Below are 15326 nucleotides of genomic sequence, written 5' to 3' on the forward strand. Positions count from 1 at the left end.
TTGACTGACTATTATAAATGATCTAGCACACAACACATCACATCACAGTGCCTTCTCACTAATTTAGCATTTCACTTTTTTTCTCAGTTCCAAACATAACGTTGAAAACAAAATAAAAATAAAACACGTGAATATACCTAATGAATATACCCTGCCACTCCGACATGTCTCCTTTCCGACATGTCTCCATTCCGACACTAACCCTATACCCTAACCCTAAACTTAACCTCTATGGAAGTGTTGCCACTCCGACAATAAGAAGTCAATTTCGGAGTGGCGACATGTCGGAATGGAGAGCGACACCCCTAATGTAGGACTTACATCATGTATGCATTATCACCTACATACTACTGAACTCTGGTCTGACATGCTAGGGGCTTACATCTTGCATGTGTTGTGTGAAAGGTGCCTTTGCATAAGTACATACTGCACCCAGTCTAGTGATGTAGTGTCTTGGTGAGAAGGAGTAGCACATTCTCAGTTCAGAGAGTTCAAACAAATTACCATCACTGCATGAATGGGTTCACTTTTGTCTCTCTTCGACTTCGAAGGGTAACAGAGAACCTTTCATTACATGAGACTTTCCAGAACCTGTGAACTTTTGTAATGTGTTTTTTTTTAAACTTATGTTTCCATTATAAGCAGAACCACCCCTGAAGAGAGAGGTATGTCATGAAAAAATAAATGAATGAAAAAAATCATAAAAACTAGACCTACAAGTTCTACAAGTTCACAACATGTCACATCGCAATGCGTTGTGAGCAATGGTTGCGACCGTCAGATCGCAGTTACTATCAAAACCTCCACTGGCTGTCAGTCAGTCTGTCAGTCAGTCACGTCACGTCACACTTTTCCCCTACTCATATCTCCGCCACTGTTGCCCATATCCATGCCACCGTTGCCCATATTCATTTCTCCACAACCTCCACCCTTCCAGGGCCCCCCGCCAAAAGGCTAAACATTGCGCACACACTCGTTGGCTGCCAAACCAGGACCTCCACCCCTCATTTCTCACATGGCCCTCTTCTAGCGCCACCATGAGGCCGATTCTAGCAAAACACATTTTTGGACACTGTTTCTACAGATTGTACCCTAAAATCATACAAAGCGGTACACAGTATGTCTAGAGTCATATCATCAACGTGGTTCTGTCCCATTTAGCACCACCATCAGGCCAATTTTTTCAAACACATTTTTGGACACTGCTCCTACAGATTTTGCCCTAAAATCACGCGAAGCGGTACACAGTATCTCTTACAGGCCTATTTGTGTATACATGTGACCTGACGGTCCCTTAGCTCCCGATTAGGGAGTCTTTACTGGTTGCGACCATCAGGTCGCAGTTACTATCAAAACCTCCACCGCCTGTCTGTCCGTCAGTCAGTCAGTCAGTCTGTCTGTCTGTCACGTCACGTCACGTCACGTCACGTCACGTCACGTCACGTCACGTCACGTCACGTCACGTCATGTCATGTCACGTCACACTTTTGCCCTACTGCCATCGTTGCCCCTATCCATGTGAAATTTTCCACACACACTCCTTGTCTGCCAATCCACAACCTCCACCTTTCCAGGGCCCCCCGCCAAAAAGCTAAAAAACTACCAAATGACGCCCCCAAATTGCCTGCTCACCGTGTTGCTCTGCCACAGACAAAGAGATGTCTACACACATCTCATCAACATGGATCTCCTCTTTTCTCACATGCCCCTCTTCTAGCGCCACCATGAGGCTGGTTCATGCAAAACACATTTACGGACACAGCTCCTACAATTTGTGCCCTAAAATCACGCAAATCGGTACACGGTATGTCTACACTCATCTCTTCAACATGGATCTGTCCCATATAGCGCCACCTTCAGGCCGATTTTTTAAAACACATTTTTGAACACTGCTCCTACAGTTTTTGCCCTAAAATCACACAAATTGCTACACAGTATGTCTACACTCATCTCATCAACATGGATCTGTCCCATATAGCGCCACCATCAGGCCGATTTTTTTTAACGTATTTTTTGACCTAAAATCACGCTGCGACCTGAAACTTTCAAATCTAGATGTATATTAGACGTATTTTAGACGAGCCTTTAGACGTATATTAGACGTCTAATAGACCGAAAAATGTTTAGTGGGTAGCAACCAGAGAGCCTAGCAACGTTGTTTTATCCTAGCAACATTTTAACACTACTAATACTTTAACACCTTTATATTTGAACACATTTAACAGTACTAATACTTTAACACTGTATGCAGCTAAATTACTTAGACGTGATTGCCAACTGGAACACACAATTCCTAATCAAGGCAATCTCTAGGTAGGTCCTAATGATTAAACACAAGTTGTTTAACCAATAACAAACTCAGCATACTTCAACAGTGACATTCTAATATTGATAATAAACTTTGCACACAAAACATTTTTCAATATGAATCATTCATGACAGGCACAAGATAATTTGTATCTATTGTTGTCAGCATTGAATATACATATATGTTTATCCATTTTGTGCTGATGAGAATATTAATTATTTCCGGAGGGCATATCCTTAAAGCATTGTTTAATAACTAAGTGCATCCCTTGAGTCTTTGAAAATAAATGTTATCTATTCTCAACTCATTCACACCAAGCATCTTAAACATATCAGCTTTCTAAGATACACAGAGTATTGCTCTGGCATATCAGATAGGTTTTTTTTCTTTCTCCTGCTTTGGAGCCAAGCAGCTCTGTAACTGTGTTTGCTTACCTAATGTCTTTGGCCACAATTAGATATGGCTGATACAGTACGTAGAATCAGTTTTGTGGACTTGGATGAAGCCCAAAATCAGCATAAGTTGAGCAGAACAAATTGTGCTTTACCTAGAGAAACTCCCATATATTAGCTCTTCACCAGGTTTTGTTATTTGACACATAATAGACTGCAAAGAATATCAGACATAACTTTGTACAGAGGAACATAGAGACCAATCAGAAATAATGAAGCAGAGAGAAGAAAATAGCTATCACAGGATCCACGGAGGTACACTTTCATTTTGCCCAGGATGTCTCTCCGCACAAAATCTCAACTTTATAATTAACTTCTTTGAGTCAAGGCTGAGGCTGAGAAGATATTTCCCTAATTTCATTCTTATGCCTTTCCAGAAGTCTGAGAGGAGGTGAAGAAAAAACAACAAATGAATTCCATCAATTGCTGTCCTCCTTCAAACCGCAATTTCTTCCATACCAAGAGCAAGACAAATTGAGAATAAACAAGATGTTAAGGATCCAATTCCAAACTCAGAGAATGTCACATTAATTTTGTAGACGGAATCCATTTCTGTGATATAATGAAAAGTCAGTACAATTTTAATTGAAGTCAAATTCCAGTTAACTAAAAACCTAATTCAATTTGCCCAGGTGACAGGTGTTGCTTGCTGTGCAATGGCCGGATCTACCCATTGGTTGCCTCTTTTTACAGTATAAAGGAATACTGGAGTTAACTATTTTCCTTACTCTAGGTGGTTGAGTGCTACAAATATACGTAATTGTCTGAAATTAGCTATCTGCTTTTCCCCCCAACTTATTCACCTTCCAGCAGCAGAAAGTGCACTATATGATTATTATGATTACATGAAATAAAATGTATTGAAACTGACTATTGAAATCTATTAAGAGCAAGTTATGAGCCAAAAACTGCATGCTTTTAAAGTATGTGGATGATGATCACCAGTATATGTTCAGTATTATGTAGTTTTCTTCATCAGTATACCTGTATGCACAGCATTAAATCTTTTCATGGGATACAGAATTCTTGGCACCAGCACCTGTGTTAATTGCCTTCTTGGATTGAATGAGGCCAAAAGGTTGACAGTTGAGAACATTTTATATTCAACATATCGTCTTTGGGACAATCAAAACAAAAAGTTGAACAGTCTATTCAAATAAGTCAGTTCTTGAATGAATGGAAGTGAGGTGACAAAGTTGAAGGAACTAAATATGTACATTTAATAGCCCCATAGTGCTGACTAGGCTATACAGGGAATTTGGACAGTTTGTAAGAAAACATATGACTGCCACAGTTGGGTGGTGGTAGCTAATAAGCAATAAAAAATGCATAGGCTGGAATCTAATAATAGATGAAGTGTAAAATACCTGTATGTGTCCTCAGAACATCTTTTAAAGCCATAATAAAAGCCCAAATCCTTTGAAGTCCACAGTAAAAGGTAATGCGGGAGTCTGGACTACATATGCACCGAAGAAAGAATATTTGATGTACTGGGTGGAGTTGAGCGGAATGTAAATGATCAAAGTTGTGTCAGCAATGCTGAATCAAACGTGAAGGCAGTGAGCCTGATTTGCCCCAGGCAACTGTGCTGTTGAATAATTGCTCTGTTTACATTTACTCCATCCCATGCCCTGCTGATTCTGAATAATTCCTTGTTTTACACACATACAGTAAGCCTAAAATACAGACATACACATAGAGCTTATATGAGAGATGGCGGAGTAATGGCCTGCCACTGGGAGCAGTTAAATGCCTTGCTCAAGAATGTCAGTTCCTGGGCACTACTCAAGTGTAGTGCCCAGGAAGTGAACTGGCACCTCTCCAGTTACCAGTCCACACTCCGTAGGCCTACTGGGGTTTGTGCTAGACTTGAACCAGTCACCCTCCGGCAAGGTTTCCGGCAAATAAACACTTATAACAATATACTGAGGAACACTTACTGCAGGCTACACTATGTGTATCTACAGCAGTGAGGACGAATTATAGGAAGGCAAGGTTGAAAATTGGCAACGTGCTCCTCTTTTATTTGTATTCTTTATTTAACTATGTGACTTCAATTGCAGGAAGCTTGTACAAAAGTTCAATTTGAGTTTTGAGTTTGAGATAAATAGCCTGCTGTGCTGTCAACCCAAACCTCTTTTGAAGGGGCTTGGTTTGATGTGCCTGCCAGAAAACTAATGCCTGCAGCTCTTCAGAATGGCCACCTAGGCCTATCTACTGTTTTACCCCGGGGAAACCAGAATTCTTACTTCATAGCCTACAAGAAAATGCACCCTGCTATGTCTGCTTGTTGTGTTAATTTGTTTGTAATACCCCAATCGGTGGTGTCATGAGTGAAAAAGGAAATCCTTCAACAATAAAGCAAGCACAGCTCAGTCAGTCCCCAGCTATATGAGCTTGCATTCAGACAAACAGAGGCCTTTTGACAACCTCATTACAAAACAACAAAGCTTGTAATGAACCAATTAGCCAGTGGACAATGTGAGCAGAACCTGTAATAATTGAGAGGCATCACTGTACTCAAAGGTTGGAAGCATTGTGCAGCAGGGGTTAGATTGCAGCTTGGTGTATTTCACAGTCCCCTGACACAACACAACACCCCGCTCTCTGTCCTCCACTTATATAGATTCCACTTATTCCCATGTCATTGTGACACATCCACATGTAATGTGTGAGTCACACCTTACGCAAGCTGTTTGGGGTAAGTGCCTCAACTGTATCAGATGTGTTATAGCCTCCACTAGCATGTGCAATGCATGTGTAGCAGGGTGACTGCTGTTGGTTGAGTGAGAGAAAGTGAGAGAAAGATGTTGTGAAATGCAGTTATAAGCAACTGTTCACCGACACCAACCTACATTACTCATTCAGTTCTAAGCACCGGCTCAAATGTGTTGATGTTAATGACCCCAATCTGCCCTGTCCATCTCACCCACAGCAGTTCTGTGTGTGTGGGTAGCTAGTAGCTACCGTTGTTCTGCATGTTCTGCACGGTATATGTGCTTTCTGCTAGAAAGATAGTGCTATGGACAGAGTACAGCAACTTGCAATGGGCCAGGGAGTAGCTGTCAAAAAACTGAGGGAGCTCCACTGATCTCATTCACCCAGATTCGGCAAAAACATGGGGTTAAATGTGTTCTACTGTAATGGCACCAAAATGTGGAATGCCCTACCAAGATCCATCCAAAAGTGTGACTCCCTACCCTCCTTCAAAACCACCATAAAATTCACCTGTCTGCAATTTGCAACTGGTCCTACCTATACTTTTTTCCCTATTCTAAGCTTAACACCAGAACTAGAAGATGATTAGTTATGTGATTTGTCCGAAGCATCATATAGTAGCCTAGTTTAAATGGAGGTCATTGTTTCACTGGAGAGAAACCATGAGTGCATTTAGCAAAAACAAACAAATTAAACTCTAAATTAAAATTGAAGGGACATAGGCCTACATGTTTCTTTCATTGAATTGCGGTAATGGTTTATTGAGCAGAAAAGAAATTGCGTAATTGAATTAGAAAATCATTATGATAAGAGCAGTGTGGTTGAATGATAACTAGCCTACATATCAACTGAGATTCAAGATTCAACATTTCATTGACATGCCTGGCAACTGCAGTAGGAGAGCTTTTCAAAGCCTCTGGCACCCCCTGCTGATCACATTTGTACATGTTCATATTTTTGCCATGACAGCTGTAATTCCTGCTTTCTGCCCCAGTGTTTACAAACTAAACCACAAACATATTCAAGTATGCCTACATTTATGTTTTTATATTTATAGTTCATACCAGTCTTTGCCGCTGAGCTTGGCCTTGCGCCCCTCCAAAAAATGGCATGACCTGAGGCCACAATGGCCCATAGCTCTTTCTCCTCTGTATCTTTCTTGCCTTGTAGACACCAGTGACACCATTCTCTCTTTCTTGTGTAGACACTAGTGTTTTTTGTTGAGATTCTGACTCTAACTCCCCCGAGTCCCCATCTTTAAACCAATCCAGTGACTTTGATTGGAGCATGGCTGAGCATGGATCAGACTGCATTTATTTCACTGCAGATAGTCTACATATTACATTTTAAATCATCAACTTAATTTGATGGCCTTCCTGCCCTGGCATTTGGCCTTTGTGCCCTCATAAAATGGACAACACCAAAGGTCAAGTGGCCTTGCCCCTAAAATGACGAAATTCCTGCCCTGGTTCATACATTATGCTAACCTGGCCAGACCAAGTGCAGATGGCCACACCAGAGTGTGTTCTATTTTATATTTTAATTTGACTTCTGATGTTACCCAGCCATGTATTATTCTTTAATTATTGAATCTGCATCTCTCTACTCTTAACCATATCTGTCCAGTACTAACTGCCCACTGCAGCATTTCTATGACACCTGACCTAACTGTCTGTTCGTCCGTCCATTCCTGTCTGTCTACCAACCCACCAACCCAAGTAGGCTACATTCTGAAAGAGGTAATTCGACTTAAGGCAGAGAGGTTAGAACAGAAGAGAAAACTTACCACATAGAATCAGCATTTTTCAAATGAGAATGAGAAATAGAGGTGGCAGTTAGTTATGGATGCTGGAGTTACACTAACAAAAGCAAACGTAAGAAATAATGTACACCATCATTATTTCTTACGTTTGCTTTTGTTAGTGTTGTTGGCCAATGGCAAAATATGTGTTTTAAGTCAAGCGTGTTTCTTTTCTGTTAGTGAGTTAGTGTGACAATTTGGTTAGGTGATAGCATAGATCTACAGATTTTGCCTAAACAAAGTATGTAAGCAAGTTGGTTGGAGTGGCTTGTCAGTATCACACTAACCTCGCGTAGCCAGGCTTACTCATCTGCAAAGAGATCACCCTAGGTCTACAAAAGGCCTGGCTAGGGATGAAATTAAATATATTTCACTTTTTTTTTTTTTTCATCTAATCAGGCTTTTGGGGAACACACAGGACAGTTCTTGAACATGTCAGTATTTAGGTATTTGATATTCATTTCCCCCATACAAACCCATTGTAACTTCAAACTTCATTATAACCACTAGTCCACTATAGTGACATCAAAGTTTTGTCATTTTAAACAACTCGACCTGGCCAACTCGGAACAATGTAAATAGGGAATGAATGCCCCGCCCTTTAATGCAAACCCCATTATACCTGTTTTCATAGGACCCGTTTTGACCATCTGTCTGCCTGTGTCCATTTATGCCCATATATGGAGATATCTGTATCTGTCTGTCTGTCTGTCGGCGTCCATTTTATGTCCATATATGGAGATCACTGCAGTTATAGTTCTGGGTCCATTTTATGCCCATATATGGAGATATCTGTCTATCTGCGTCCATTTTATGCCCATATATGGAGTATCTGTCTGTGCCTCCAACTGTGTTGCAGACACAGTGCCGGTTCCCCCTTTAATGCAAACCTCATTATACCTGTTTTCATAGGACCCGTTTTGAAAATCTGTTTGCCTGTGTCCATTTATGCCCATATATGGAGATATCTGTATCTGTCTGTCTGCGTCCATTTTATGCCCATATATGGAGATCTTTGACCATCTGTTTGCCTCTGTCCATTTATGTCCATATATGGAGATATCTGTATCTGTCTGTCTGCAATCCATTTTATGCCCATATATGGGGGCATTCATTTTATGCCCATATATGGAGAACGCGCGTGCCCGTGGGACGAACGGTTCTCGAGATACGCGGATTACATACATACATACACAATCACAGAGATTTTTTGTTGACTCATGTGGCGTACGTGATGTCAGAGCCTTTTATGAAGTGATGTCACAATGAGTCAGAGCTTTCGCCGATTTCCTCCGGAACAGCCTGATGTCAACAATCAACCCCGCATAAGGAGATTCCGAACGTTTCGCGCCGGTTCGGGAAAACCGCGCGTCGGGTCGGGTCGAGACCCGGCACTGCACTCCGTGCCGCGGCGGGGAACGCGCGTGCCGAATCTGAAGCCGGTGGGACGAACGGTTCTCGAGATACGCGGATTACAGACACACACACAGACAGACAGACAGACACACACGCAGAGACTTCTCGCATTTATAGATAGATGATAGATTCAATGAAAACACCGTCCTTTTTTCTGGTGACTCCTGACACCCTCTGAATACACGAGCAGGCTGTGTTTTTTCGATAACCTTTATTTTTTATTGTATTTCCTTTTTTTCATTTTCCCAAAAGATTACAAATAAATTAAAAACAGTTATCGAGAAAACACAGCCTGCTCACGCATTCAGAGGGTGTCACGAGTCATCAGAAAGAAGGACGGGTGTTTTTGATGAATCTATCATGGTTAACATTAGTTAGAAGTTACAATGGGTTTGTATAGGAAGGGGGCGTGTCTGATAAAAATGAATATTAAATATCTAAATACTGAATCAAGCAATTCAAAAACTATCCTGGGTGTTCCCAAAAGGACAGCCTGTTTTGAGAACCCGTGGGATGCTTTTAACCTCCGCCTTCCCAAAACCAGAGAAAGACACAACGGTCAGAAATGGGACTTTGTGAGGATAGAAGGTGCTAGTGGGACCCCAAAAAAAGGTTTTAAAATAGGAAAAGTGAAATTTCATGGTGTATCACCTTTAACAGGTAGGTAGGAGCGTGTGCCGTGTGGTGTTTGAAATAGGTATTTTACACAATGAATATTCTTGTATTAAAACGTATACTCAACCCAATTATTTAAAAACTGCTTCTAGAACCCAAATAAATGTAGACCAACCCTGATTTGGAGCATCATTTTAACACAGGAATGGCATATAGGGTCAAAAAAGTGGATTCATCCTTAGTAGTGTTAAATTTGACAGCAAAGATTTAGTCTTTTGACAACACACGATTTAGTCTTATGACATTGTTTAGTCTAGTCTTAGACGACCAAATATCAAAATCTTAGTCTTTTAGTAACAAAATTAACACTGAATTTATGCCTTGATTTCAGATCCCAACACACTGGTTTACATACACGCATGTAGAATATAGACTTAAAACGTAGCATGGTGAATACAATGAGCTGCTAGCACCAATGTACAGTAAAAGATTTGAAAAGCTTGAGGGTTGAATGAAAACCAGCAGTATTCTTGGTAAGACTAAAGTGTCACAACTGTTTAGTCTATGGGTTGCAAAATTATTTTTGTTCCCATACAAATAAACCAAACGAGACAGAAAAGCATTCGCTTTACTAAATACAAATGCAACTACTTTAAAGGACTGTCTCGTATAACCTTGTTTGCTTCAAATACTGGTCAAATAAAACAACATTTCACTTTCCTTTATTTACAGAAATAAAGCATTTTGAAATGATCTAAGGCACATTTTCACATCTTCAGCTGAGATGTCATGAGTGACTTAAAAGTCAAGGTTGTCAATAAGCTAATGGAAAGAACGTATAGCTCTTGGATTGTAAAACACCACCACCATGACCATGGATATCATATCATATGATCCACAAACGGATCCATGCACATTCTATCATCACATTCGAGTCAGGATGTACTCCTTGGTTGCATTCAGCTATTTGAATGAGGCAGGAAAACAATGCTGGCATGTTTCAATACTTTTTTTCTTCTTCACTAAAACATTTATATTTATACATTCCACAGATATAAGGATAAGTGCTGCCCAAATAAAGTGGTAAATGCTAGTGAAAGGCTCTGTGTGTGACTGGTTAGAAATGCATTGATCAACAATGCAGTCATACCAATGACACATTCTTTTAGCCGTTCACCTGATTAAATACGTCTCTGGTTAAACTTGGCAAGCTGCGCACTTTAAGTCCTTTGGTAAACATGACATGGCAACTTTTGTAAAAACAGCACCACAGCCAACATGAATCTCGCCGCCATTGTAAAGTGTGGGTGATAAAAAAATGGCATTGGAGCATTTCCTTTCTTCATCCACTGAAAGGCACCAAGAAGCAACTGCCTCCGAGTTCACTTTTGATTGTTTTGAAGCTTGATTCCATCTTGTGGCAAACCTGCAACTTTGGAGGAGGCGTTATTTAAGGTAGTTCAAACATACACATAGGAGTGAGTCAATGGGGATGAGAGGGGCCAGTACCTGGCCAGGGGAGAGGTGGTGATTAAGACGTTTGAAGGTAATCCTTTGGGTGGTGTAGCCATTCTTAAGTCTGCACAGCTCCAGTCAATATTGGAGTAGGCCTACATGTCTCTCAATTAAGTGCCTTTGGAGGATCTACTCAATAGCACCAGGCCTAGTGGCCACGTAGACAAAGAGCACGATGAGCAGCACTACCACAGCCAGGGTGGGCACCACCACTGTGGCCACCTGCTGCCTTGCTTCCTGCATGGCCTGCTTGCGCTCCTTTTTGTCCTTCGATGTCTCTTTCTTGGGTTTGCCTTTCAGTTGCCTCATGGTGTCTCCCCTCTCTGGATGGACCCACAGCAGTACCAGTTGCCTCAAATGTAGTGTTTGGTCTATGTATTCCGCTGCTCCACTCACTGACAGACACCTGTGACATGGAGACACGTCATCGTTATTATCAGTCTTCAGTTTTGGCTTTATGGCCCACTGTAAGTTTGATATGATTACGAAATAAAAGTAGAATTACCTGTAGCCAATCTACCTTGCCATGCATGACATTATGGTAATAAGGCCAATAGGCCATACAATACTTTAATGCTTCCCAGTGATTTATCCACAAAGGAAGCAATGAATGACACCTATAGAAATTGAGGATTGATTGAACACTTTATTAGAAGGTTGAATAAGAATTTGTACAGGACAGTACAGTTCAGATACAAGGTCTACTAAAATGATTTAGATCACAAGAAAGCGCATTGGCTTGTTTGCATTGGGGTTCTTTTGTACTCAATTCATGAAGAAATGCATTGTTATTTTAAAGGATAAAAATAATCAATAATCTATTCTTTGGTGTGATACAGGCAGGGAAGGAAGCAGTAGATTTAACATTCTGCAACAATACTGAGGATTTTTGTTTTAGCAAAACGGTCTACAGGACATCTACATGGGGTACAACTCCTATTGCAACTGTTATAATTAGCATGCCCCCTGATGATGCTCTTCCTCAAACCAAAGGAAGTTAGATCTCTTGTATAATAGCCAGGCAATGAGCCTTTCTTTAAATAGACCAAGGAGTGGAGCCTGTTTGTGTTTTGACAGGGTGGCTCATTATCGCTCATACATAGGAGGATGGTTCTAAGGAAAATAATAATAATAATAATAAATTATAATAATGAATTTAATCTAAGATCCACCGTCTAGCTGTCCCTCCATATTTAGGCAAGACTGACAACAATATGACCTCATCAACATGAAGTCAAGAGATCCACGGGGAAGTCACAATGTTATTATACCCCTCCTTTTTAACACATTATTTAAATAAATAATAAATAAATTCAAGCAGATCCAAAACAAGTTACCCAAGACATTTTAGCATTTATTGAACTTGATGATCCTGCTTTGTGAAATACTTCACAAATACACACTTCCAACCTTCCACCCAACCCCCAGGCACTAGTAACCCCAGGATAAAGACGACGTGTCAACCAACTACCAAGACGACTTGTGTTTTTCAGGTTATGTCAGTTTCTAATTTTATGTGTAACTTTTGTGACCCATAAAGCTAATTTCTTTCTCCAGTGGTCTGGCACATAATGCGTCTCCATCAGTGTAGAGAGCCTAGATGGACAGCAACTATGTTGCAAAAACATCCAAGTATCCTTTTTACATAAGGCTCTTTTAATAATACCGGTACTACAATGTTAATTCCTGTGAATCAACAGGTTCAAGAGAGAGAGGGGGGGGGGGGGGGGGGGGGAAATCCCATTGTGGTTCAGCCAAAACCCTTAACCTGTGTTTTAAATCATATTGTTTGATTGGCTGGTGATATAAATATAAATGACAAAAGGAATGTTACAAATGTATAATAAACGAAATGCACAAACATCTTTAGCGATTATTCTATCGGTTACTTTTTTGAACAACAGAGAAGCGTGTTTTTATATTTTATTTCTTTAATATTCCTAAATCAACGAATAGGCACAAAGAAATTCAAAAGGAATGCACGATGTACAATTATTTCAATAGCCATTAGCACAAGATGTAAATCTTGTGTGCACAAGATTGTGAAGTAAGTAAAGTACATAGCCTTGGGATTTGCAAACCAACGGTTCCGGGCCGGGCCTCTCTCTGTTTCTGTAGTCTACAATGACAGCTTGATGCACAAGTACAACCCCTGGACTTGATGCCAACATACCCCAATTTCAAGCCTGAGATTCAAACCCTGGTCTGACTCCCACATGGGCCTTAAAGCCAAACATCTTGTGTCATAAAATATTTCAAAATTAAAAGTACCATGCAACAGTTGGTGGAACACAAATGCCCTCTGTAATGAAATTGGTAAAAATACAAATACATATTCAAGCTAAGCAGAGATGCAGATATTGGGACGACCCGATAATCAAAGCAAACATTTAATGGTAGGGCTCCAATGCCTGGCAGCGAGTCACTGGTTGGTTCGATTCCCGGATGGACACTAGACAGACTATGCAAACCTAGCCCAGCCCTACCCTCCCCTGCCCCTTCTTTGTATATACTTTCTGTTTGTTTAGACTTACTGATTTTTTTTTTTTTTGTTCTTTAATTTTATTTTATTTACATATCTACTGCATAGTACTGTGTTCTATTCGTCTGTCATTCAATGTTATGAGATACTTTAATGGTTTCCTGTGGAAATAAGCTTAGTCTTTTCATGGATCTCCTTTTAGTAGACCTTGTACCTGTGAACTGTACCGTCATGAAACTGTACCTTTTCCTATGCAAACTTCTAATAAAGTCTTCAATCAATCAATCAATCAATCAATCAATCAATGCTGCATGTCATCTCTCTCTGTTTCCTGTCGCACAAAAAGTAATAATCAATATCTATTAAGTAACTAACTAAAGTTGTCAAATAGTTTTAGTGTAAAAGTACAATATTTGGATCCGAGATGTAGTGGAGTAGAAGTAAAAGTGTTGGAAATAGTCCAGTAAAGTACAAATAGCTCAAAACAAAAGTGCAGTACAGTACTTAGGTAAATGTACTTTTACCCCTCTGCGTACAACGGATCGCAATGTAAACAAGCCAAGAGGACTTGGGTTTAAATCCTATTATTAGACAGTGTATCTGAACTGTACTGTTCTGGGCTTTTCCTATGCGAACTGCTGCTAATAAAGTATTCAACCAACCAATCAAAAAGTCTTAACTCAGCATGGTGCTGAAACTCACATGCGTATGGAACGGAGATAATAAGTTACCGTCATGAAATGACAACACCAACCGGCTCGGCTATTATTAGCCGCAACTTAATTCAGTCATAATGTTAGCAGATTGTTAGCCTGCTGCTAGTTTTTAGCGTTAGCCTCACTGATTGACTTTCTGCTGTTGCAGAGTACAGCAGCAGCTAACACACATCATCTGCGTCTCTTGTGTCAACGTGTTCATATTTTAATAATATACTAATTCTACTGTTCATGTGTTAAGGTAGCGAACTGATCTCCCCTGCCTGCTAACTTAACTTGCTAACCAGTCCAGTGGTGTAATGTTGTAGGTACATTTACTCAAGTACTTTATTTTGAAGTACTTGTCTTTTACTTTACTGAAGTATTTCCAGTTTTCAATACTTTTACTTCTACACTCCACATCTGAGGAAAATACTGTACTCCATTACAATTATTTTAAAAACGTTATTAACTAGTTACTTTGCGCTAATAAATCATATTATTTATAAAACAAACATTAACAACTTACAGCCCTATTTTATACATAGGCTATTTGAAAATGGCCGATCTGCAAGCTCACACGCGTTGTGAGCTTGCAGATCTGCTATTTTCAAACATCTTAGTACTTTTACTTTTGGTACTTTAAATACATTTCTGCAACGCTTTTGTACTTTTACTCGAGTAACATTTTGAACAAGAGCCTTTTACTTGTAACAGAATATTTCAACATTGCAGTATTGTTGATACTTTTACTTAAATACAAATGCGAGTACTTTTTTCCCCACCCCACCACTGTTGCTAACATTACTTTTGCTAGTTAACATTGGCTGAGGTGAATCCACTTCAGCCTTGGACAACGACCAGCTGACTAGGCTACCAACAATAACTCTGTCAACAACTTTAAGTGACGCACACCTGTAGTGTTTCCTTTAAATCGTTACTTTAATATTTCATCCAGATATTATATAAACCTATATATTGTTCCCTGATGTTACGTTTCATTGCTTACTGTGTAGAGGGCGGTGCAAACCTTTTGCTGCTGTGCTGTGATCCCGTTCTCCTGAATCGTCCACACTTGAGGAATGAATCTTGTTCTTGTAGTTTAGTTGTACGTGGCAACAGTGGATGGCTGGCTCCAATAGAGGCTGGGCTGACTATCAACGACTACAACAGCGCCACCCCTAGGGCACATGCGTCATGACAATGTCTGTCTGCAGCACCACACACTAGTGACTAGTGGTTCTCAAACTTAAATATCAACTTGTCAAGGTCCAAATTGTCATTAATTCGCCCACGGACCCCCATTTGAAAAGATATACCAGGG

At 40.2% G+C, this 15326-nt stretch overlaps 1 protein-coding gene across 2 annotated transcripts; it reads right to left on the bottom strand.

The window, feature by feature from the left end:
* Positions 1-10102: 10102 nt before the first annotated feature.
* On the bottom strand, positions 10103-15094 carry smco4 (single-pass membrane protein with coiled-coil domains 4). Of its 2 annotated transcripts, none has more exons than XM_080731607.1 (2): positions 15012-15094; positions 10103-11231 (listed from the first exon to the last, which is right to left on the bottom strand). In XM_080731607.1, the coding sequence occupies exon 2, from the start codon at positions 11132-11134 to the stop codon at positions 10955-10957; it is 180 nt and encodes a 59-aa protein (XP_080587733.1). In that variant the 5' UTR covers positions 11135-11231; positions 15012-15094; the 3' UTR covers positions 10103-10954. The 2 variants fall into 2 exon arrangements, with proteins under 2 accessions (XP_080587733.1, XP_080587732.1); XM_080731606.1 differs by having other exon boundaries at positions 15033-15091.
* Between the last annotated feature and the right edge of the window lie 232 nt (positions 15095-15326).

This window comes from Nannobrachium achirus (genome assembly GCF_963921795.1).
Source record: "Nannobrachium achirus genome assembly, chromosome: 8".
NCBI lineage: Eukaryota > Metazoa > Chordata > Actinopteri > Myctophiformes > Myctophidae > Nannobrachium > Nannobrachium achirus.

What these genes read in the sequence shown, in the direction of transcription:
- smco4 (XM_080731607.1), bottom strand. Translation starts at nt 11,134, where the DNA reads ATGAGGCAACTGAAAGGCAAACCCAAGAAAGAGACATCGAAGGACAAA.